The sequence below is a fragment of the Pseudonaja textilis genome, chromosome Z (genome assembly GCF_049901715.1).
Source record: "Pseudonaja textilis isolate UNSWEBS1 chromosome Z, rPseTex1.2, whole genome shotgun sequence".
In the NCBI taxonomy this organism is placed as follows: Eukaryota; Metazoa; Chordata; class Lepidosauria; order Squamata; family Elapidae; genus Pseudonaja; species Pseudonaja textilis.
In genome coordinates, this window is record NC_142008.1 from 130,491,580 (window position 1) to 130,512,659 (window position 21,080).

At 42.8% G+C, this 21,080-nt stretch overlaps 3 protein-coding genes across 5 annotated transcripts in view; 2 read left to right on the top strand and 1 right to left on the bottom strand.

The window, feature by feature from the left end:
• Positions 1-217: 217 nt before the first annotated feature.
• The window catches only part of CCDC106 (coiled-coil domain containing 106), a 54,232-nt gene continuing 33,369 nt past the window's right edge, over positions 218-21,080 (top strand). Inside the window, exon 1 of one of the 2 annotated variants that reach the window (XM_087918388.1) lies at positions 218-406. The gene's annotated coding sequence lies outside the window, so the exon portion shown is untranslated. The remainder of the gene's footprint in view (positions 407-21,080) is intronic. The other variant, XM_087918387.1, reaches the window with a different exon arrangement.
• On the top strand, positions 272-10,740 carry ZNF865 (zinc finger protein 865). The gene is given in 3 exon segments (XM_026711753.2): positions 272-406; positions 5,940-6,296; positions 6,299-10,740. Coding segments are annotated over 2 exon segments (2,946 nt in total). The 5' UTR covers positions 272-406; positions 5,940-5,962; the 3' UTR covers positions 8,911-10,740.
• Positions 15,476-21,080, bottom strand: ZNF784 (zinc finger protein 784). 2 transcript variants are annotated; one of them, XM_087918386.1, is made up of 2 exons: positions 20,832-21,080; positions 15,476-18,924 (listed from the first exon to the last, which is right to left on the bottom strand). In XM_087918386.1, exon 2 carries the CDS (start codon positions 18,899-18,901, stop codon positions 16,913-16,915), a length of 1,989 nt encoding a protein of 662 aa, XP_087774512.1. In that variant the 5' UTR covers positions 18,902-18,924; positions 20,832-21,080; the 3' UTR covers positions 15,476-16,912. The 2 variants fall into 2 exon arrangements, with proteins under 2 accessions (XP_087774512.1, XP_026567545.1); XM_026711760.2 differs by having other exon boundaries at positions 20,826-21,080.

Here is a 21,080-nt window from a genome sequence, read left to right on the forward strand (position 1 = left end):
AGGAAGGCAACCGCGAAGATCTTCCAGCTCTCGCGACGTCTCAGAAGCCCCGAGGAGGGGGTGAAGTGGGCAAGCGCGTGGGGCTCTGGGAAACGAAGAAGGCGGAGTAGGGGAGGGGGGGGGGGAAAGGAATGAAATTCGCAAAGGCCTGTGGGTGCGAAGTGGGGGAGCAGGAAACGGTGTTCTTAGTCGGGGAGGGAAACTTCCGGTTCCGGCTGGGCCTGTGTGAGTTGCAGCCTGGCAGTGGGCCCCCCCTGCCCCCACCCGTGAGGGAGCAGAAACGCCCCCCCCGCGTATCCAGGGGGTAAGGGAAGGGCCAGGGGGCATCCCCCCACTCTATATCTTGCTATCCAAGGACCAGCCCCTGCCTGGGGCGCGGAGGAGGCTGGGGCAGCGCCACACACCGGTGAGTGCCACCATGGAGCCCACTCTGGCCCCTCGGTTCCCCCCCTCTCCGTACGTGATCCCGAAGGCGAGGTAAAAACCCTCGCACAGATAACAACCGCAGCGCGCGGCTTTGGTTAACTTCCGCTCCGTTTGAACAGCCCCACCCCGGCTATTCCGCGATCCCGACTCACCTCCCCCTCCAGCACACGCGGCTTTCCAGCCTGGCGCCCTTTCCCCGTCGTGCATCTCAAGAGCTGGCCCCCGAACCGAAGCTCGCGCTTTGTCGTTATCTCTCCCCATCGACCCCGCGAAAGTTGTGCTCTGATCCTTTATCTGGGCTAGGTCAACCCCGTGCCGCCCCGTGAGCTCAATGAACTACTGTCCTCCCATTTCATCCTTAAGCCACGCAGAGTCCCGTCAGGGTTGTCGGCCGTAGACATCGAAAAGATAGCCAGATTCCACATTCTTTCCCATAAAATAAATATTTTCCATAAACCGTCATCCAGCTTGCAAACGTATTGTACAGTCAGTCTCCTTTTCAGCCAGAAAGTTGCCATTTTGCTACTTGCCTCAAATGTTATCTCAACTCCACCTTTTTTTTAATTGTCTGCCAGCTCTTAAAAATCTCTAGGAATGTAGAATGGTGCCTCATATCTAATTGGATCTTGGGTCTAACAAAATTACTTCTGTCCATAGCAGCTCTCTCCATCTTAATGCTTGGATGTATTGGATTGCAACTCCCATAAATATTACGGTTCCTAGGAATGAATGGATTTGCACTTAAATATAATTCAAGGCAACAAAGCTAAGGTTTCCTGTTTCTGCAATGGCATTGATTCTTCAGATGGGCGTCCTTCACAAGCCAAGTTATGAAGATAGCAGCACCTCCCTAGTTTGGATATTTCAGTAACAGATTGCAGGATGGTATCCCTCTCTAATCAGCCCATAAGACACTCTTGCAATATTATATTAGCCTTAATTTTCCTGCCCACTTTATCTTTGTTATTGAAAAGAATATTTCATATTCTTTCTGCTTTGTAACAGATTGTAGACTTTAATGTCTTTTTACATATCTTAGTGTCAGGAAAATACATAAGTACATTGCATTTTTTTGGTTTTACTAACTAGATTTACTCTGTCTTACATTGCTGTATGCAAGAAGTTCTCATTTACTGTTTACTGTTTAGCTAAAATACTCTACATTCCTCTTACCCTTTTTTGCATGGTGTTACTGTAGGCTATGTGTACTTTTAAAGGCAACTTTCTTAGACCTTGATGTACCTACTACAGGGAATATCTCTGCAGCATTTTAGGAAAAAAATTATTCATGTTGTTTTACCTCAGGCATTTCTTAATAAAAGGTGGTGCAATTTTGCTTTGAAAACCTCCAACCTACTGTTGGTTGGGTTGTTTATAAGAAATATGTTGATACAGATTTTTTTACCTGTAGAACAAAACAGGAGCAATAAGGAGTACAAGCATTCATCACTGGAAATTTGATTGAGCCTCTTGGCCTCTATACAGTATTAATTTCCTTCTCAGTATGTATGCTTTCTGTTGCAGGATGCAGTGTGCACATGAATGTATTGTTAAATTACTCTTCATTAACTTGTTAGCTACATTGTATTTTCATATCTTCAGACAGATAGTCTCTTTTAAAAGATAATTTTGGCTCAATTTGAATTGATCAGTAGTGAAGGATTTAATACTTTCTTACTTTAAAAATGTATTTTGCCCTGCGGGGGAAAAGGTATCTCTTCACAATGCTTCTTGGCATCTTTTCTTACTACGGGTAGTCCTTGACCTACAGCAGTTCATTTAGTGACCATTTGAAGTTACAACGGCAGTGGAAAAAATGACTTGTGACAAATTTTTCACAAACCATTGCAGCATCCCCATGGTCACAATCAAAATTCAAATACTTGGCAACTGACTCATATTTATGATGGTTGCAGTGTCCAGGGGTCCTGTGATCACCTTTTGTGAGCTTCAACAAGCCATCAATGGAGAAGCCAGATTCACTTAACAAGTGTACTACTAACTAAATAACTGCAGTGATTCACTTAATAACTATGGCAAGAAAAGTCATAAATGGGACAAAATTCACTTAACAACTGTCTCATTTAACAATGGAAATTGTGGTCATAAGTCAAGGACTACCTATATTTTGTTGTTTCCAAGCTGACTTCACTGGGTCCATATAATTAATATAAACCTAATTTTTTTCCTAATGAGGGATCATATAATTTATTTATTTGATTTATACCTCACAGGAAACCAGTTGTACATGGCATTCCTTCCTCAGACCACTGCTCTAGTAGATTTGACTTAGACCAAACTTGAACTTGATGTCAGTCCAATTCCTTAATCATTGAATCACACTGTTACTAATATCAATATTAATGTATGGCACATTAGGTACTTTACTTTTTTGCCTTTTTGACATTAAACAAAGATGTTTGTAGTAGAAGACTCCCTTTCAGGAAAGTGGCCTTTACTCACTCTACATACTTTTCTATCTGAGAATCCTAGGGATTGATTCCCAAACTTTCATTGGTTGCATTATACCTCAGTGCACTTGCTAAAATAGGAAAAAATGTGATTACTTTATCCATGTTGATAAAGTGGGATGGAACTGGATGACATTTTCCAACGTCTTGTTTTTCATTAAGTGCAGAAAAGGGTAAAGAAAGTGATAATTATGGGACCTTAATTTCCTGAAAATTAATAAATAAAAGTTACATTAAATTAAAATTTATAGCCCTCCTTTCTATTTATATAAGCCCTGGACATAACTTACAATAAAGTTTAAATTAAATACAATTAACTGAAAAAAGTATTGAAGGTGAATCATTGAGCAAGGCAGAGTAGATAACCTTCACCTTTTTACTCCAACTTTTCATTGGGCTGTGTAATCTATCCTATTGTTTTGCCTGGCTCTCTCTTTTTTGGCAGATATTTCCATCTAGCTCACAGATCAAGCTATTCATGTACCGAAGAAGCATGAAAACCCCACGTAAATAACTGCATGTGACAACATCTATGCATGCCACTTATTGCATGCACACATAGGAAGTATGTTTTCTATATATATGAAGAAATACAGCATACCAGTATGTGTAAATGGGGAGAACACAGATATGTGTGATGCTACTGTAGGCCATGGCTTTTTTTGTGCTTGGTCCATGTAAATGACACAAGGCATTTTTTTCTAATAACTTTATTATATTTCATATTTATTTACTTCTCCTAAACCTTTTCCCAAAGAAAAATACTTCTTTTATATCCTAAGGCTAACAAATATGAGTGAAGATGGCAATGACTTACCAAATTAATACTAACATGATACATTTTGTCCATGGAGCAAGAGAATCATTTGTGTACTAGCTTAGAAATGTAAGAAATAATCGTATGCCATTCAATTCATGGACAAATACAACAGTTGAAAAAGTTCACTTAATATTGAGGAACTTTTTAGAAATTATTTGCAGAAAATACTTAGAAGCAAGAATATAGAACTTATCTGCACCTTTCCTGGTTTGCATTGCTGCTCTCTGGAGCTATAATTGATTCCTGGAAAAAAGGTAATTGCTTTTAAAAGAGTTGCAAATAGATACAGTGGAACACTATTTTGAAATCAAATGCAAAGTACTGTACAGCCCATTTAATCAAATTGTAATTTGTTTTTCCCGTAGTTAAAGTCTTCAATGCATACCTAGGATGTGTAATATCTTTATGGAATCCCTTTGTCTTGGATTGTTGCCACAGTCCTCTATATACTCGTGATGTCCAAAATTGAACTGGATTTTGATTTGCTAACCTAGTATATTTGACAATACTATATTCGGCAAAACTGCTTTTAATAGGAACCAATCTTGAAAAGGCAACACTTTTCTGCCCATCAATAGGCAAATATACTATTTTGTATAATTGACTGTATTCATTTGTGATCATTGTTAACTGTCATAGAAATCATTTAATAGGTAGTATAAAGAGGACTTGGTTTAAAGGCATACAATGCTAATAAACCTCCTGGGATGGTAGAGCTTTCAGGAATGCCACTTTAAGTATATCTTTAAACAAATGTAATTAAAATCAGTAGACCTCAGCTTTTTAAAATGGAGCTGTCTATATGTAGGACTGCAGTTCTGTTATTCCTCTTATAGAAAGATGCTGTTTGCAGGACACACTGTAGACAGCAACAATGGGAAATTGGAGACACAGGTTTCTGAAATCTCTAAATGAGCCCTCTGCGTCTTTTCCAGTTTTCCATGGCTACCTTTGAATCATTTGTTTAGTGCATTACCTATATTAAACTTCTGCTTCATGAGTGAGCAAGATGTTCCAGAAGTTTTTGGGCTGCCATTCTCATCATTCTTGGTAACTAAGCAAGACCTTTGGGGAAAAAGGCTGAGGTCACATCTAAAATTGAAATTAGATGGATTAATACCTTTCTTTTAAGACAGCAAAATATTAAATTAAAATGTAATTCTTCCATGCTGTTCTAGTCCATTTTTCTGATATTTTACATGGGCTTGGAGAAAAGGATAAATGGATATAATTGTGAAGATATTCATGAAGTATCTTGTGAGATAAAAAACATACAGTAAAATTAGCTTCACAAGTATGATCTATGAAACTTATGTGGTGATATTTGTTTTAATTCCTTAGGTTCCACAGGAATTTCTTTAACATTTTTTCAGCTAACATTTTCTAATTCAAATAATTGACAGAACAAGTTTTGTATTCCACTATTGGTACTTCATTTTTTTTTTTAAAAATTATTTAGTGTGCACTTACATCTAAGTATACTACAAACAAATGATAAAAATCACCATACTGTATAAATGGGTACCAGCAATATACTACAATGAACCTTTTAAATAGATGCATACGTTTATAATTTTGGATTCCCAATTATTTGCATGGGACAAATAGATAATGAATTTTCTTAAGGAAACTATCAGGGAATTGTGTACCCAGTGTCCAAATGGAGTCAGACGCTGAGACGAACATGCAGTTCAACATAAATAAATATATTTACAGTAAATAAGATAGGCAAACACCAGATCAATCAACACAGCAGGTACATTATGAGGTAAATTAAAGAGAGCATACATAGCACACAGAGGAAAAAGGCGGAAAACTAGAAAACTCCCCCTTTACTCCAATTGCTCCAATTATAGCTCAGATTCCCTCGTGATGTCTAGCTCTCTTTAACCAATTACCTATAACTGTGTGTTCTTACTCTTGGTCAAACAGTTCACTGCTCCAGCTATAAATTTTTAAATAATTTAACATCCTCCAATGTATAGTTGGACAGCATTTAAATCAGATTATTTCACAAGATACTTGTGTTTCTATATATTCATTAGCTTTATCATGAGGTCAGCCAAATTATCTTTTGATGGACAATAAATTAGGTCTATTAAATTTTCTTTCACTGTGTCTCTGACATTACAAGAAAACACACCATGCCACTGTGCAGTTGCTGATGTGGATAACCTGTATCCCGTATACGTATTGCTATAGTCTTTCTCCCCTTTCTCTAGGCAGTGCCCCCTCCCGGGTGGAGATGGAAGCCAATGCAGCAAGCGATGAGGGTGTGCATTTCCAGAGCTACCCTTTTGACTTCTTGGAGTTCCTGAACCACCAGCGCTTTGAACCTATGGAGGCCTACAACCATGAACATGCCAAAGCCATTGCTGCCCTCCCTTGCCCACAGCCACAGTATGAATATGCCCAGCCACCAACAGCTGTTCCACCTGCTCACTTTGACCGTGTCCCTGCCACTATTGGCACACCTAAACCCAAAGCTGAGGGCCCATCCTCTTCTTCCTCAGCTACCTCATCAGGTACCATTCAAGTCAAGAAAGCTGAACCAGGGGGCCCTGCACCACCTCCACCCCCCAGCAGCAACAGCAGCAGCAGCAACCACCATACAGTACTCCAGCTGTGGTACCAACAGCAGGTCAGCCTCTTTTTGACAGTACAGCAGCAGCAGCTGCAGCTTATAACACTCCTCAGTGGGGCATAGTAGACCTTTCTGGCCACCAGCATCTCTTCAGCAGCCTGAAACGTGGGCAGGCTCCCCCATCAGCTGCAGCCACGGTAGCTCCTGACAGTCAGGCAGGCAAAGACGATAAGAACTATTTCCGTCGACTGAAATACTTCATTGATCGGCGCTTCCCATGCGGTGTATGCCAGAAGTCATTCAAGCAGTCATCCCATCTTGTGCAACACATGTTGGTGCACACAGGCGAACGGCCATATGAATGCACCACCTGTGGTCGTACCTATAACCATATCTCCAGCCTCATCCGGCATCGCCGTTGTCACAAAGATGCTGAGGATGCTACTGCTGCTGCTAACGCAGCAGTTGTTAATGCAGCAGCTGCCAACGCTGCGGCCGCCAATGTAGCAGCTGCCAATGTGGTTGCTGCTGCTGCTGCCGCTGCTGCTGCCGCGAGCATAACAGCAGCACCTGGTGCTGAGGGAACAGCACAGCCTCCTACCCAAAGCGGCAACCCTCAGTCAGTTGCTACACCATCTGGAGGCGCAGCCACATCTGCCCTCAGTGCTGCCATAGCTCAAGCCGAAGGTCCTTTTACCTGCTCTCTGTGCTGGAAAGTGTTTAAAAAGCCAAGTCACCTTCACCAGCATCAGATTATCCATACTGGTGAGAAGCCATTTTCCTGTTCCATCTGCCAGAAGAGTTTTAATCGCCGTGAGAGCTTAAAACGACACGTGCGGACACACTCAGATCTGTTGCGAGTGCAGTGTGGGGTTTGTGGCAAAGAATTCCGGGATGCCTCCTACCTCCTCAAGCACCAGGCCACTCACGCTCCTCCTGGAACTTTACCTCCACGACCTGAGTACAAATGTGACATTTGCGGCAAGGGCTATGTAGCTCCCCAGAATTTACTACGTCATCGGCAGCTCCAACATGAAGGTGCCCAGCTGTCCAAAGATGGCACTAATACCTTGCCTTATCTGCCACCAGGGGCCTACCTCCTTCCACAAGACCCACAAGGCACAGGCTCTGAGGGAGATACCAAGCCAACATCTTATGGTCTCTTGGGTGCCCACCCCTTGCTGGTGGGGACAGCAGCAGGCAAGAATTTCTGCTGTGGGATCTGTGGCCGTGGATTTGGGCGACGGGAGACACTAAAGCGTCATGAGCGGATCCACACGGGTGAGAAGCCTCACCAGTGTGCAGTGTGCGGGAAGCGTTTCCGTGAATCTTTTCACCTCAGCAAACACCATGTAGTGCATACTCGGGAGAGGCCATACAAATGTGAAATATGTGGGAAAGTGTTTGGTTACCCCCAAAGCTTAACGCGGCACAAACAGATTCACCGATTACAGCTACCTTGCTCTTTACCACCCATGGGGCCCTCCCTGACCCCCATGGGCCCTTCTCTCCCTCCACCCCCCGAGGGACTAACTTATGGCTGTTCTGACTGTGGAGAGCGCTTTCCTGATCTTTTTCATGTCATGAGCCACAAGGAGGTCCATGTGGCTGAAAAGCCCTACCCTTGTGATGTCTGTGGCAAATGTTTTGGTTTCATTGAGAATCTGATGTGGCATAAGCTTGTCCACCAAGCTGCTCCTGAGAGACTTGTACCACCAGATGAAACGGCAGCTGCTGTCGCCCCACTAGAGAATGGACTAGCTAGTGGTGAGAACATATCATCTTATGAAGATCATCCGACCTTGCCAAGTGGAGAACGTTTCTCCTGCTCTATCTGTGGCCAGACCTTCAAGCATTTCCTGGGACTTGTGACTCACAAGTATGTGCATCTGGTGCGTCGCACATTGGCCTGCTCGGTCTGTGGACAGAGTTTTGCTGGAGCTTATGACTTGCTGTTGCATCGCCGCACACACTTGCAAAAGCGGCACTTCTCTTGTCCAGTCTGTGGCAAGCGCTTCTGGGAGGCTGCCCTTCTCATGCGTCACCAGCGCTGCCACACCGAGGAGCGCCCGTACCGCTGTGCTGTCTGTGGGCGTGGATTTCTGCGGTCTTGGTACCTGCGTCAACACAAAGTGGTTCACACGGGTGAGCGTGCTTACAAGTGTGCCCTCTGCAACAAGCGCTTTGCCCAGTCATCCAGTCTGGCAGAACACCAGCGTCTTCACGTAGTTGCCCGGCCTCAGCGTTGCCCTACTTGTGGCAAGACCTTCCGCTACCGTAGCAACCTTTTGGAACACCAGCGGGTCCACCTGGGAGAGAAAGTCTACCGCTGTGACCGCTGCTCTAAGAGCTTCTTCTATCTGTCATCCATTCTGCGTCACCAACGCTCCCATGATGCTAAGCGTGAATTAAGATGTGGGGCCTGCCTTAAGCTCTTCAAAGACCCCAAGTATTTTAGCAAACACCTCCAGGCCCATCAAGGAGGACGGCCCTTCAAATGCAGCACCTGCGGAGAAGCCTTCTCCAATACTTATGGCCTCAAAAAGCACCGCCACATTCACAAGATGGAGCGCTTTGCTGCCATGGGGGCCCATAAGGAACAGCCCTAATGTTTGAATAATAGCAACAGAAAAAAAAAAGGGTGGTCCGTATCTTGGTACTGTAGGATGAGATGTGAAGCTAGTTCCAGGTTTCTGTGAGCCACGATGGCAAGGCATTTCCATATATAGAAAATAAGACGTGCTTGTTGGCAGTGAGATGCTCCAGTTGGGCACTAATTTGGAAGAGTCATCAACCATAAAGTCACAAGCAGGACAAGCCAAATAGAGGCAAGAATGAATTGTAAAGATAGGGTATGTGCTGTAATTAAGAAGAGGTAGCCACCAGTTACTTGCTAGATTTCTGCTCTCTAACAGAATATCTTGACCACTCTAGATTTTTAAACTAATTGCCCGGGGAAAGAGAGATGGAGATAGCAATCATAGAAGTGACCTTTGCATGTCAAGCATGGCCACAGTGTTGGGAGATGAAAGTTTCTTCCTGTTTCTGAGCAAATGGGAGCAAATAAGGTTATAGTGGAATGACATTTTTTTCATCTGAAGCCTATGTTCTGGAATGGAAACCATGTGGCATTCCAGTTCACAAGAAGAGATGGTGCTTCCTGTAAACTCCTTTACCTAGAGAGAAATGTTAGACCCAATTCACTAATTTGGGAATGAGACAGGAAGGACCAAGATTCAGCACTTGAGGAATGTCCACCAATCTTTTGTGTAAACTCAACTATGTAATCTGCATTAGGTAAGCCTTGCTTGCATTCTCTGAAAGACTTTAATTAGTGTCCTTTCTTTATATGTATAAAGAAAATAGGCTAGTTCTCAATTTTTTAAGACCTGGGAGGTAGTGACACATGGCTGTGGACAGTAGAAAGTTAACAGAGTCTGCTTGAATTGTCTAGTAGTGTGGCGGCACCTGTTGTCTAAATGCTGTTGTGCCATAACATTTGTTATATTGCTGTCTTCAGAACAGAACCAGTTCATGATGCAACTGGAGGTTCACAAGAACTACCTATAAAAGAAAAGTTGAGCCCGGAAGGTTTTTAGCCAAGCTTCCCTGGCATGCCACTTTCCACATTTAGGAAGCACCGAATGTTAAAAAAAGCATTTGGAATTTTTAGTCCTATTATGCAGCCCTGAAGAAGCAAAATCCCAGGATAATTCTATTGTGTTTTTTTCTAAACGTTCAAGCTGGCCCATCAGGAGTAGAGAGGAAATACAAAAGTAGGCTAGGCTCCTTCCCCTTTGGGTTAGCTCTCTTCCTTTGTGCTCAACATTCTTCCTAATCTGTTGGACTTAATATAGATGAACTCATGTGTGAATAATACCTTACTCTGAGCCCTAAAATAGAATGTGGCTTTGGAATGAGAGCTGTGACTGTACATTGTTAGCCTTTCCTAATGTTAGCCTTCCTTCTGCCCACCACTGAAAGTTGGATATGAAACTGTGAGAAAAAAATAAACTTAATTGATGGGTCTACCAGGATTGCACAATGCTTTAGCTGCTTAGCTGCTCTCCTGCATTCCCTGGTTTGATCCATAAGACATTCCTAGTAAGACATGGTGTATCTACATAGTTCATTGAGCTAACTGCCCTGGCCTTGTAACTCCATGGTTATTAGACTTGTATAATGCTTCAGGTTTGACTCCAGAAAGGTTCTTCAAAGTACAAACACAACATCAGGGATTGTGTGACTGCTGGAGATCTCTAAAAGTCACCAATGGGTGTTGTATTCTTTGCCCCAAGCACTCCGAAGCACCTTATCAAATCTGAAGAAATGCAAAAAAAACCCTTTTATACTTATTTGACACCAGTCTGAATGGATCCTCCCTGCACCTGAAGTGGAGAATACTGACCAAGCATGAATAAAAAGATCCTTGCAAACTCTCTGACTTCCCCCAACAACCTTTCCTCCTCAATCCTCCTCCAGCAAATTGTAAACACTGGAGCACATCTTTAGATAGACTGGAGGGGAAACTAATTTGCTAGATGCAACCAAAAAGTTATAAAAACAGGCAACCTTGTGTACAGTGGACACCACATAGATAATTCCCACTTCCTTCCCCTCTTGTAACCCAAGCTGACAGTACAATAGAAAGTAATTTCAGCATTTCCATTCTCACAAAGTGAGAGCATCTCTTCTACTAGGTGGCTGCACCAAGTGCTACTTGGTGTTGCTTTTGGTCTGTCACCCACTTGCTCACATCCATAGTTCCCAGACTGGTGAGTGTCAATCCGTGATTGTGAGGATCCAAAGATGTACTGTTTAAATTTGGTTGTCCAGTGCCTAGAAGAGGAAAAGTTGCCAAAGTCTTTTTCAGTCGTGGTTAATAGAATTGGAGTTTATTGAGTGCAGGTATTTCTTAAGGCAGCCTCCTCCCTCTTTCCCCAGAAGTCTTGGCCTACAAACCGTCACTCTCTATGTTCTGAGTGAGCACATTGGGAGGGGTGGGGGTGGATAGTGGTAGTATTTGTGAAAGGCATATTTTCAATGCTTTCTTGGAGGAATTGCATCAGAATTCGGTGACCAAATATAGAAGTATGATGAAGAGTGCAAAGATGGGGAAAGAGACGGGAAGAAGACCATGTTTTCCAGCCTTCCAGACAATTTCGTTAATGGCTGAGCACGGGGGGGGGAGGGGGGGGCAAATCATGTCCACTTTGAGTGCCCATTTAGAATTTTTCTGTTTGAAACATACCAGTCCCTCTTCTGTCTCTAGAAGTGATTGCAACTGGATGTTCCTTTTCTTGTTTTTTCTTCTTACTAAATGGTTAAAGGTCTGAATTCGTCACTGAAATTCAAGTGAATTGTGGTAGTTATACCTCAGCCTGTCTTTTACAGAAATCATTTTCCCCATTTAGAATTTTTCTTCCCTGCCTTCATAATTTGCAAATAGAACTGAGTTTAATACAGATAGTCCTTGACTCATGAACACAATTGAGTCCAAAATTTCTGTTGCTAAGTTAGACATTTGTTAAATGAGTCTTGCCCCATTTTATGACCTTTTTTGAAACGGATGTTTGTTAAATCACTGCAGGTGTTAGTAACACATTGTTAGGTGACTGGCTTCCCCATTGCAGGAGGTCACAAAAGGTGATCACATGATCCTGGGACACTACAACTGTCATGAGTCAGTTGCCAAGCATCTGAATTTTGATCATGTGACCATGGGGATGTTGCAATGATGTAAGTGTGAAATGATCATAAATCCCTTTTTAACTGTTGTAAATTCGAATGATCACTAAATGAATGGTTGTAAGTCAAGGACTATCTGTATTAGTTTTCCTTCTCATTTGTACTGTCCATGCTTTCCTGGACTAGGTATTTCTAAATTGTATACAATTTAGAAGCCCCCTTCACAACTCCCCAAACTGGGAATTGGTTCTTACAGGAAATGCTGTTATTGGTTAATATCACCTATTCCTTCATTGGGGGGGAAAATGAGTTCACCATGACTAATCAATAGGTGATGTTCCTGTTCACTGGCTTCATAATAGCTTCCCAAATGGACAATGGAATATAAAATGGAGAAACAAGTTGATCAAAGAACATACTGTGTTCCCAAAATCACTAAATTTAAAACTTTTTCTCAAGGACACAGGATTTCTAAAGAATTTCTTTAAAATGGCAGGCCTAGAACATAGGACATAAATTTTATGATTATGAATGCTTGCTTCAGTCACAAAATTGGTGCAAACATATTTGGCTGCCATAGGTCTTGCTTCTTAATTCAGAATGGTGGCCTGTTTCCTAGTCAAAAGACAGGACAATCATTCAAGTATGTTTATTTTTATGATCTCACTTAAAATGAATTAGGCCTTAACTAATTCTTATAATTCATGTACTTAAAATCTGAATGTTTGGAAAATGGCAAATGTGGAAATATATTTACTCTTTCAATGTATAGTTGACAAAGAGAAGCTGAGAGTGCAAAATGGCTGCCTTTTCTATTTTTCTAGCAAACTAAATACTTAAAAAATGGATGGGCAGAGTGTTTGTTATTAGGGACATACCTGATTACTGTTATTGTCAGGATTATTTGCATCCATTCCTCATCCTAGGAACCGTTTGATTTGTCCAAATCTCTTTCTTCTGTTGGATTTGTTAGCAGGTGCAATTCATACACTTCAAACTGTATTAGTGACGAAATACATGGAATCTCCAGTTTTATCTAGAATAATGGTGCTCAACCATTGGTCTGCGGATCTCTGTGGGGCCACTATGTCATCACAGGAGGGTCTGCAAAGGCTTGAAGAAATGTTATGATTTAAATCTTGAGTTAAGTCTTGGAGGTTCGTGGCCACAAAATATATTTAAAGGAGGTCCGTGGTGAAGAAAAGGTTAAGAACTGCTGATCTAGAAGGTATGAGGACTCTAGTCAAGTTCAGAGTAAGGGGCTAGAAGGCAATATTCCACGGACAGAGTTGAGTGGGAAGAATTTTTAAGGGAATGGTGGGTTGTTGAGGTGAAGTCTGGCTTTTAATTGTGGTTGGGAAATTGAGTTCTTTTGAAGAACCAGTTGGTTTGGAGTATGTAATCAAGAATGATCAACCATCTTTTCCACTGTACTCTTCTGCCTTGCATATGATCTTGGATGGATTGTTAATCCTGAATGTACATCACTAGGATGCTGTATATCTTACAGATGCCCACCGTCCACTTGGCTTTGTGTGCTTCATCCTGGAACTATGAAGCAGAGGGCAGGGAAGATATTCCATATTTTGCTGGCATCAGACCTGATTTTGCTTTTTGAGATGCCACCTGATACACAGCCATCTTCTCAACTTCTTCAACCCTCCTGTTCTTTGAGAACCATGGATTCTGTAGTTCTCTGACTGATACTGTTGTCTTTGTACTCTCCTTTCTCATCCCATACAGGGAGATGGATGTCTTTAAGACAGGACTAGAACATCCCCAAAGTAGTAACAATTGCAAACTCAGAATGAAGAGTATGCCACTGATAGGACCCATCCCATTGCAATCATGTTAGCTAATGACTTTTTATATTAATACAGATATATAAATACATACATTTCTATATAAATACTTCTTTTTAATAACCTCCCCTCCTTTTCCCATTGGCCAGAGTGCAGGAAGTGCAGTTCTTTTAATGCCAAGGTTTATGTCCCTATGATAATGTGTACTAAAATATGTATAGGACCCCATTCTTGTCCACACAGCTGATAGACCTAAAATGATAACCTGTCCTTTCTTCCCTCATTGTACTCCTTGGGAACTGTACAGCGTGTGTTTCTCAGTCGGGTGGGGGAATCGGAGTGTGTTTTGTGTTTTAAGCCAAGCAATCATTTTAAAAGTGTCTGATTTACAATGTACAGACTAAACAAACATTAAAAAAAAAGAATTTGGATATTGTTTGTGCTAAGCCAGGTTGTGTTACAAGCTGATGTTAAGAGGACATTCCTTCAAACAATGTGAGTATACTGTTAGAATTAGCACAGAATAACTAGGTTTATGATTCTCAAACTAATGAAAAAAGTAAAGCAAACAATAGCAGACGCTTTTGAATCATTGCTATTCTATGTAAAAAAAATAAAAGGAAGGTGCATTTATTCATCCAGATAGATCAAATATCTCTTGTTCTCTACTGTAGAGAGAAAGGGCTTTTATTGTTCTTGTAGATTTGGCTTTCTTCAGCAAATCAGAGCATCCTTTTATTTCCTCAAAATCTCTTCTGCAGGTAGGAGGAACTTTAGACAACACAGAGAATACATTTCTTTCACATCACCTTATTCTTAAATTAGATAAAATCATTCTTATTGCAAAGAACGTGTTTAGAAACATTTATGTATGCTCATCTGTTCTTGTAAATTAATAATGGGATGAGATGAGGTTGCGGAAAAATTTGATGGTATGGATTGAAATGGGATTTCTGGGTATATTTTACATCATGAGACTAGTAGAATAGTACTGACATTGTCCAGTGTCATTTTGCAATTCATGTGGAAAGTAGTTGACAATCTACCATGGACATTTAAAAATTTTTTATATTAAATAAGAACAGAGAAAATGCAGAATTGAGAAATAATTTTATCTGAACAAGTTTATCGAGCTTTATAAAGTTCATTTAAAAATTGGAAACGGCTGTTTCACTTACGTTAACAAAAAGGTATCTAAATTGACAAGACAATTTGAATTGGAAGAGGATTTGAATTGAATTGGGTAGTAACAACAGCCATTTAATTTTTTTAAAAGGTGCAGTTTTATGTAGAATTTTCAGTCATTTATATGTAAATCATTTGTGTTGATATAAACAATTTTGTCTCAAATGCTTGGATTTACAATAGCACTTAGACTTATATACCGCTTCATAGTGTTTTACTGTCCTCTAAGCGGTTTACAGCGTCAGCATATTGTGCTCTACAATTATTGAACTCAGAAGGATGGAAGGCTGAATCAACCTTAAGTCTGGTGAAATTCGAACTGCCAAATTGCAGGCAGTCAGCAGAAGTAGCCTGCAGGACTGCACTCTAACTACTGCGCCACCACCGTAAAAGTACAGCGCAGAGTATAATGTCAACAAATATTTTGACTGGGTATTTGCCAATAGAGATTCCCTATGCATGTACACACACACACACACACACACACACACAAACACAGTTTACTTCATTGGCATAATGTAAGAAATTTTTATTTACTTAAAACTTTTGCAGCATATATTTTAGAAATAATTTTATACCAAGTTGAAAATACAGTCATAATTAAAATGAGTGCGTTCTAACAACTACATGTATTGCAAAATTATATTCCATGTCAACATAAACTAAGGTCAGTTTGATTCCATGGGACTCATGTCCAAGCTAGTAAGTTTAGAAATTCAACACAAACTATTCACTTCCCAGGTACTTTAAATTTGTAGGTAAAAATTTTTTCTTGTAAGAGGAAAATGCAGACATCTGACCAAAACATGGCTCTGTTCACATAGCATGCTAGCTTATGGTTAACAGAACCATGATTTATTAACTAGGTTGGGTGAGTTTGCACAGCATCTTCTGTTACCCACAGTGGCTGAGCACCATCCATTGAGCTAGCAAGAAGCGCATAGGCAGTCCCCAAATCTAACCAAGTCTGCTTTTCATTTTGTGCCCCACTTCAGAAACTGCAACAGGCATTAATTAGTACAAACTTTTAAGGCTTATGTTCGTTGGCTTGGGTTTAATAAAACAGGTAGTCCTCCGCTTAACAATCATTTCTTTGGCAACCATTCAAAGTTACAACAGCACAGAAAGTGATTTACAATCAGTATTTACATTTATGACCATTGCAAACAATCCTGTGGCCATGTGATCAGAATGCAGGCACTTGGAAACTGGTATTTATGATGGTTGCAGTATCCCATGATAATGGAATCACCATTTGCAACCTTCCCAGATGGCTTCCAACAAGTCAATGGAGGAAGTCAAGATTTGTCTAAAATCCCAAAATTCCCTTAATGACTGCAATGATTTGCCTAAAAACTGTGGCAAAAGTTGAGCATGACTCACTGAACAGAAATTTTGGTCCCAATTGTGATTGTTAAGTCGAGAACTACCTATAATGCCAAAACATGATTTTGACTGATTTCTAGATGATTCCAAATATTAATTGGAACTGTTCTGATCCCTGTGACTCAATTCAAGCCTGATATCGAACCCAGGATGGGGTTACCTAAATGCATTACAGACCTGCATACTCCTTCCTGCCTTTGCATTTTAAGTGTCTAGGGTTATTCACAATCTGGAATCATAAATTGTAATTTGATTGCAGTCTCCAGTGTCTGGTTTTATCAAGCAGTAAGTCAAGGAAAGTGGGATACAACTGGCCTGCCTATGAAATGCCAGGTTCCAGCTAACAATTTGGTGCTTTCCAATGATTTGGGGCACAATTGCCCACTTTGAACATTGCTGATTGGTATTCATAGAAATGGAGTTTCTAAATATCTGGTGGCACTGAGTTGTCTTGAAAATTGTTAACTAAAAATCAACATTGTAATAGCACATTTCATCCTTGGTTTTTCATTCTACTTTTCAATGTAGGAATTCCTGCTGAAAAACAAAATCAGTGTGGTTTTACTTTCCAGAGCTCTTTTTCCACTGCTTTATTCTTATACCCCACGCTGTCTGGCCCATGTATTCGACGATGTTTGGCAAAGTTAGAGGAGTTATTGAAACGGCGGCAGCAGACCGCACATTCAAAGGGCTTCTCTCCAGTGTGCAGCCTCCGGTGAGTGGTTAAGGCTGAGCTCTGTGTGAACCGTTTTCCACAGACGCTGCAGCCAAAGGGCCTTTCACCGGTGTGCACTCTCAAGTGCTCTTTCAGGTCTGTGGCACGGCGGAACTGTTTGGGGCAGGCAAAGCAGAAAAACGGCTTGGATTCAAGCATAGACAGTGCATGTCCATCGGAGGGTTCATGAGCTGGGAAAAGAAAGCCAGGGGTGGGTTTCTCCTTATCTTCCCTATGCTGAGCAGTGCTTCCAAGCGGATCCTGCAAAGAGTGGCCTCTCTCAGGTCCACAAGCATTGCAAGATAGGGAACGTGGATCAAGATTCTCCAATTGCCAAGGTGATCTTGTAGCCTTCAGACTGTAGCCTTCAGAGTAACTCATTTCTGAGGCAGGATCTTCCCAGGCTATGCCATCTTTGGGCCACTTAGACGGTTCCACTTTGAGAACATTCAACTTTTCTGTGGCCCACGTTTGAAAGTCTCCACGGGTGCTACTCTCCTGGATCAGCTCTCTTTCTCTAAGGCCACTGATAGAAGCTCCCTGGCTATGGTTTTCCTTTGGCTGTGGAACGAAAGTTCTGCTTTCATTGAATCCCCCTGCATTGCATTCCCCTCTACCATTCTGCCTCGTCTTTGAAACCCCACTTCCCGCCCTGCGCTGCTTGAGGCCTCTGAGGCCATTTAGCCTCCTTACTCCGAAGCCCATCTCAGAACTCTCTTGGTTCGGCTTGTGAGCAGAGCCCCCGTTGTCCCCGGCTGGTAAGAAGCCTTTCCCCCAGGTGCTGCCACTCTCTAGCTGTAACTTATCGGGGCAGCTGTCAACCACTTTCTTCTGTTCTTCCTGAATATGGTGTCCCCCTGCTCTGTTCTGCCTCGAGCCTTCTGTGGGATTTTCAGTGTTTGCCTGTGGCAGTTGTTGTTTGAAGTTGTGGCCATTGGGAAGGGCTTCTTGGCTATAGCGGCAATTGTTGTTTCCAGCATGCCCATTGTGATCAGTTGCCTTCAGAGCATCTGCCTTAAGACCATCTTGGGTGCCCTGCCTTGTAGCAAGATTAATACCAAGACTGGCATCATCCTGTTGCAGTCCCATCCTCTTGAGTGTATCGATGCTATCACCTGGTTGTCTTTGGCTGCTGCTGCAACAGTCGTCTTGGCTTTGCCTAGCGTTATAAAAGCAACTTTGCCTCCCTTGGAGGTTTTGATCAGCCTTGTTCTTGCCTTCTCTTAACTCTTCAATGGGCTGACAGCCGTTTTGCTTCAAGAGAAGAGTAGGGCCTAGATTTCTGCCATCATTTCCTTCTTTCACTTGCTCCGGTTTCTTTCCAGGCAAAGAATCGCAGTCCTTCTCACCAACTCTCCCTTCACTGTACCCAAACAGTGGGCCGTGAATGCGTTGGTGCTTGCGGAAGTTGGAGCCGTTGTTGAAAGATTTAAAGCAGACACTGCAGTGGAAAGGCCGTTCGCCAGTGTGAATGCGCATGTGGCCAGATAGTACTGAGCTCTGAGTGAAGCGCTTGCCACAGATGCCACATTCATACGGCCTTTCACCAGTGTGCACCCGTTCATGATCACGTCGGTCTGAAGCCCTCTTGAAGCGTTTGGGGCAGAAAGAGCAGTTGTAAGGCCTCTCCACAGGGAGCACCAAAGCCTCGATACTACTGGACAGCCAGCTCTGAGGCTCCAAAAGGAGGTTTCTGCAGCCCTGGCATTGGGGAATTTGCTCGTGGGGCCCAGCAAGGCTTGGCAGGTCTTCCTGGCACAGGGGGCATACAGGGGGCAGAACTGATCCAATCTCTTCCTTCACTGTTACTAGCTGGATCTCCATTGGCTAGTCCCCAGCATCTGCTCCTGAAGGAGGCAAAAAGGAGACATGTAAACTGCAAGAGCCAAACAGGAACAAATGGAATGGAAACCAGGACTCACTCATAGGGAGACTAGAGGCCTAGTGGCTCGTTTCCTGATTTTAGGGAAAAAAAGGGTCGGAGTAAGAGAAGCTGATCTGGCAAGAAATGAGGCATCCAAATTTGATTTCCCCACTCATTCATATGCATGCTGTTGTACTCATTCACCTAGGCCAGAGGATGTCTATGGCGAAGACCTCTGTGGTTGCTAGGAACCCAAAATAACTTAATGGCACCTAATATCTGATGATCCAGATACCAATGTAACAAAATAATGGGTCTAGGCTAAACATCTTGCTCAAGCAATGACCACGCCCTGCCACCTTTGCCCAGGTTCAGATGTTAAGTTGACCTAATCCTGGTTAATACTTGGAGGGAGTATCAGGGAACCCCAGAGCTGTAGGTTAGCACATTGGAAGAACACAATGGCAAGTACACTTGCCTGGAAAACTGCATGGTTGTGTGGGGTTGTGCCCATTTAGCTCCCAGGAGTCAAACGTAACCCAAGGGCATTTTTCCCAATCTTTTTTTTTTTTTAATAAAAACCTGACCAATGTGGAGAAATCAACAGCTACTAGAATATAAATTTTCAACTAAAGCCAGCAATAATGAGCAAAAGCACCAGGCAAATCTGGGACATATGTGTTCTATATGTTGCCAGGAACTAAATTCCTTTTTGCATTTCAACACAGCCATCCATCATTGGGTTGGCTGATAAATTTAGGATGATGCCAAAACCAAATAAATAAACTTAAATTAGCTTATGCGATGTGTGAACCCCACTGCTCTGAGCAGAATGAATGTTTAAAAAATCTCTCACACAACCAAGCATCCCTGTTGAGAATCCCTGCTAGGCTTCCCTTAAACCAACTGGCCTCAGCACTACAATTCCTATCATTCTCAGCCAGCAGGATACAGTCCTGACTCAGAGGTGACCTATGCCTTGTGCCCCAATTCTTAAGAGGTTGAAGCACGGTGAGCTACAAAGCCTCCCTCTCTGCCAACCCACAAAAATGAACCAGCAGGAGAGCCTCTGAAAGTCCTATAGTATGCTGTACTGAATGTTAATTTATATTGCTAGTCCATGTATGATATGCCATACGCCAAATAAATAAACCCACTGGGGGGCAGATTCTGTTTTTAACTACACAAGCCTTTGAATGTCCAGTTTCCTCCAGTTGCTACTTAAACTGGCTGAGATGACCTCCCTTAGGGAAATCTCAGTAGCCTCATCCCAATGGATTGGATTGCAACTCCTATCCCCTCCCCGGCAGTTCCTTAAACCTACCGTTACAGCGCCTCACCCTGCTCACCAGGAGACCCTGTCCCTAACCTTCCCAAGGAAGCCGTAATTTCCGGGAAATCGAGGAATTCGAGCTGTCTCCTCCAACCTTTCCGAAGAACCCGTGTCGCCTCCTCCCCTTCGCTTCCTCCGCGCCCCCCACCTCCAACCCGCCTTTACGTGCACAGAAACCAGGTGTTCGAGCCCGGCTGCCAGGGGCATAAGCGGCGCCGTCCTCCCCACCCCGAAATCCGTTACCTTCGGTTGTTGAAATCGGAGGGCGCAGAGAACAATAGTGCGGAGCTGGCGAAGGTTTGCGCGAGTGAAGCTTTGCGCGAAGCTTGTCTGGCTGCGTGCCCGGTGCCAGAAGCGAGGAGTCATTCCCCCAGTCTTTCCTACAAACTGGATTCAGTGCCCGCCCCCTATTCACTTTGGATTCTTTGAACCCCAACTCGCCCCCGCCCGCCCGCCCGCCGCCAAGAGACATGGAAGTTCCTACTCATCCCTGGGCAGAACTTCGGAGCCTGTCCGACGGCTGCGTGCCCGCTTCTAGGATGGATTCTCACCTGTACCTGTTCTCCATTCACTTTAACACGAAGGTTTTTGCCCCGGCCCCTTCGCAACTTTCAGCTTCCTTCGCTCGGTTGAACACAAGCGGTTGGGGGAAGCTCTCCCCGCCCCGCTTCTCTTGGGCTACCGTTCTCTTCCCATGCGCGCGCATCCCCTTTAAGTGAAACCGAAAAAAAGAAAAAGAAATTAAAGGGAATGGCAGAGTCGGTGACCTTTATTTTTTGTCGGCCGTCAAAAACGCAAATCGCCGT